At 39.0% G+C, this 4,414-nt stretch overlaps 1 protein-coding gene across 2 annotated transcripts; it reads right to left on the reverse strand.

Annotated features, from left to right (window-relative positions):
• Positions 1-521: 521 nt before the first annotated feature.
• Positions 522-3,856, reverse strand: LOC120255973 (uncharacterized MFS-type transporter YfnC-like). Of its 2 annotated transcripts, none has more exons than XM_039263735.1 (5): positions 3,643-3,856; positions 2,231-2,727; positions 2,101-2,142; positions 1,357-1,533; positions 522-1,280 (listed from the first exon to the last, which is right to left on the reverse strand). In XM_039263735.1, the coding sequence occupies exons 1-5, from the start codon at positions 3,645-3,647 to the stop codon at positions 682-684; spliced, it is 1,320 nt and encodes a 439-aa protein (XP_039119669.1). In that variant the 5' UTR covers positions 3,648-3,856; the 3' UTR covers positions 522-681. The 2 variants fall into 2 exon arrangements, with proteins under 2 accessions (XP_039119669.1, XP_039119668.1); XM_039263734.1 differs by having other exon boundaries at positions 2,101-2,145.
• Between the last annotated feature and the right edge of the window lie 558 nt (positions 3,857-4,414).

The following is a 4,414-nucleotide window of genomic DNA, read 5'->3' on the forward strand; positions in this document are numbered from 1 at the left end:
ACCTTAGGTTGCACCGGCGAGTCCACAAGACCTCCACGCTTCGTTCGAACATACAGCCGCTCCCTATGCGGGCTTCGTCTCATCTCCACCGAGCATCGAGCAGCCATGTGACCAACACAGGCGCATCTCAAGCAAACAACTTGGTGGCGACACTCCGCTGTCTTATGAGAGCTTCTGAAGCAGCATCCACAAGATGTAGCCTTCGGAGAACGTGGTCTCTTTGCCCCTGAAAGTTTGGTCTTCTCTGAAGAACTACTAACAGTCCTACTCACGTCCCGGTTAGCTGTCAGAACCTCACTTGACGAAGACGAGCTGGCCACTTGTGCGTACGTCATCCCCTCCTTCTTCCGCAACTCGTTACTAGAGATAGGCACCGGCAGAGAGGGAGAGGTCTTACTTGACTTACCGACGTCGCCGTCGCTAGAAGTCCCTCAGAGGCCACGCAGGAGGCTCATCCTAACCTCCAAAAATTTTTCTTTTATACCAACAAATTAAATTGGACTTAAATTAAACAACAATAATTTGAGAATTATTTTTGTTCTAATAAAATTCATTACAAATCCACTGTTGATAAAAACATGAGTAAGAAATTAATGTGGTTTCATAGGTCTAACCAATGATACAAGAAATCTGATAAGCTAGCTAATTGAGCCCAGTAATGTTTCCACAAGCCTCTCAATCTCATGTTAGTTCCTGCTCTTTCAAACTAGCTGCTCTAGCATTGGCCCTGTCTCTTTTAAATATAACATGCAAAGGGCTGTAAAACAAGGAACACAAACCAAAAGGAACTACCGTCATGGAAAGAAGTCCTCTTGATAGTGCAAATGCCTGATGAGCAGACCCAGAGACTGAATTTACAGGCCTTGAGTCATAACCATAAATCTTCTCTGTCAAAATTCCGACTGCCGGAGCAGCGAAAGATGCGAATGAACCTTCGAATGCACGATCAAATGCGTAAATCATGGTACGATGTTTCAATGGGACAACCTCGGCGAACATTGGATTGTTTGCACAGGTAGCACACCAGCTGATTGTGAGTCCCATAAGGAAGAGAGTTACAGCAAAGGAAATCCAATTACTCACTGACTGAGGAATGATATTGAGGAGAAGCCATGAGAATGGAATGCCCATGAATGCACTGAATTGTGCACACATTACACGCCCAGTGTCCGGGTAGATGCGAGAGATCCGATCTGCAATCAATCCTCCGATAAATGAACCTATAGCACATCCGATTGCGAAAAGGCTGATCAATCCAGCTGAACTATTGTTATCAAAACCTGGTGCAAAGAAATGAGAACCTGCTTGTTAATTGATGCTCTAGGCAAATTTTGCGGAGATTATAGTATTTATTACCTATCAATTCAAACCACATTGTGAAGAACACCATGGCTCTCGAAGGAAAAGAACCGACAATTCCCTGCAAGACAATGATCTGGAAAGTCCGCACTTTTATTACAGCTCTTGCTGCTGCCCAGGACTCCCTCCAAACAGAATGTGGGATGGCATTGCCTTTTCCCAACCAATTCAGCCCTGTTAGCCAAGAGAAAATTACCAAGAATGAAGAACTAAAAGTTCAAATATGATCCATATAATGTGCTAATACATTTAAATTACTCGACTTTCTTATTGAGCATTGGCACGGATGCATCCTAAAAGTTAGTATCAGATGAATAACAAAGGTAATGATGCATGCTTTATAGCTCTTGTCAAACACCCTGTGTGAGATGTAGGTACAATCACTTTGTTGCATTTCAGAAGGAATAATGCAGATCCATGTTTATAAAATCAAACAATAGCTACCTTTCAGAGTTCTCATCAATGAAATAATTAAATAGTCACTCTCAGGCTCAATTTAAACACCAGAATTAAGAGTTCAAATATGATCCACATGATGTGCTAATACAGTCATATCACTTGACTTCCTTATTGTGCATTGTCATGGATGTATACCAAAATTAGTATCTGATTAATAACAAAGATAATAATGCATGTTTTAAAGCTCGCCAGAAAACCTATGTGAGAAGTAAATACAATCACTTTATTGCATTTCAGGATGAATAATGTAGATACATGTTTATAAAATCAAAGAATAGGTACCTTTCAGAGTTCTCATCGATGATGGTCGGAATAACAAGCGAGCTACTGCCAGGATCAACAACAAATAAGTAAACAAGAACTCCAATCAACAAACTCAACAATGCCACCAAGATGAATGCACAGCGCCAACCTGGGATGCCCCAATATTCTTGGCCTGCCATGATAGTTGCTAGTGCACCACCACCTATCCCTCCAACAGAACCTACAAGGCTCAACAAACCAAATCCTCTGCCTCGGACATCATCAGAATAACTATCAGCAATAAAAGATTGTAATGCTGGGATCACAATGGCCAGTCCAAGACCATTTACTGCTCTCCAGCATGCAACTTGATAAAATTGCTGGCTTGCTCCTACTGCTGCCGTCGATAACGCCCAGCATGCTGTACCAATTGCGAGAACTGTTGGACGATCATAATGCAGTATTAGAACACCTGCCAAAGGAGATGACAGTGCCTGCACAAAGTTCATTATGAATGTGAGATAACCAAGCTTAGTGGGGCCAGCACTGAAGGCTTCGCTAACTTCTTTGTAAACAGATGGAAGAAGGTTCTCATCGGCACGCTCCATTATGGCCGCCATATTGATGAGAATAACGGAAATTGAAAACCCAAACAGCTTCCTTGTCCTGACAGATGATAATAGATGACAATAGTTGGGTTAGGCTGTGAGTGATCAAACCCACATTAAAATTACACTCTTCTCTGCTAAATTAACATTTAAATGAGCATTGCAGCAACAATATCGATATTAATACTGCAACCTTAAAAAGAACAAATCACAATTCAGAAAAAGAGTGACTTCGCCTTATACGCAAATGAATTTTTTGAGTGTTAAGAAAACTCTATCAGTATACCAATGTTTTTCTTGTAGCATGTGAGTGTGCACTTTGTTATATGAGTACTACATAAATAAGAGTCTTGATAAATTTGTCAAGTGCATTCACGCAATATATTTCTGTACACAGTATATTACACAACCAGATATACCAAGAGTCTTACTTTGCTTTACTCTCAATAGATTGCTTCAGTAGTTCATCAATTAAGACACAAAAGCACAAACTTATAACCACATTAGGCATCTTTGATCATAGTTCTGAACAGAACCACAAACTACAATCAAATTGACCTATTTAGGATACATTTGGACGTTGGCATTCCTTGATGTGAAAGTTGACTTCTTTAACTCATCCTTGACCATCCTTGAAAATTTGGGGCTCACCGTGGCATTCATCGATCCAAAAATCTCAAGTTACAATGATCCATGAACGCTTGATTTTTAGTAGGAAATTACAAGCTTTTTATTTAACAAAATCAAGCTAAATCAAATATCACACCATCACCATAAGTCAGAATTAATGACAAACACAAAAAGGCCCAAAAATAGTAACAATTATTAACAATTTCCTTTTCTTTCAAATATATTAACAAAACACACAATCACAATACGTAACATCGCATCATCAACCATTCAATCCAACACAAATGGAACTAAAAATCCAAAACATAAGCTATGGAATGCATAGATATTTATAAACACTCACTTCATTCTCAGAGACCCAGAAAACCAATCCAGAGCTCAGCTGTGTTTGATGAAACAAATGGAGATACGATCACAAGCTCTTGCCGGCGGGCATCGGCTGCTGCATCTGGGGCCGATTGCAAGGACAAAACTTCACCGTCGCCGTCGCCGTCGCCGTCGCCACTGGAGGATGAGGAGAAGAAGACCACAGACCACGAGACGCGCAGACGACCTGAAAAAAGAAATTCATAACCAATAGCCAATGGAAGTTGTGGAAATTATTTATATACCCATTGTATAATTTTTATTTTAATTTACACCCTTCAAGGGCTTTGTCATAATTTTACAATTCCCAGTTTCTGAAAATACGAGGCCTGTTCTGAAAAATATTTGTATATATATATTTCCTTGGAATCTTGGGGAATTATATTTATGAATTTATTGCGATTTAAACCTATGTAATAACTCTGAAATGGAATAATAATAATATTATTATTAAGTATTATTTTGATAATTGATTAATGACATGTTTGGGTTAGGTTTTTTTAAAGTCAAAAAACACTTTTTATAAGTTAAGCACTTCTGAGTTTTAAAAACTATGTTTGCATTGGTTTTTGGGCAAGAGCTGAAGCTGTAAAAAAAACTGAAATACAGTTTTTTTTCATAACCTGCTCAACATGTGCTTTTGAGAAAAGTAGTTCTAAAAAATTGTTTTGTAGGTTGTAAAATTACTAACTTAACCCTGTGCTTTTCTATAATTTCCCCGCTCTTTATCCCTAATAATAATACATTAG

Source organism: Dioscorea cayenensis, unplaced genomic scaffold (genome assembly GCF_009730915.1).
Source record: "Dioscorea cayenensis subsp. rotundata cultivar TDr96_F1 unplaced genomic scaffold, TDr96_F1_v2_PseudoChromosome.rev07_lg8_w22 25.fasta BLBR01001255.1, whole genome shotgun sequence".
NCBI lineage: Eukaryota > Viridiplantae > Streptophyta > Magnoliopsida > Dioscoreales > Dioscoreaceae > Dioscorea > Dioscorea cayenensis.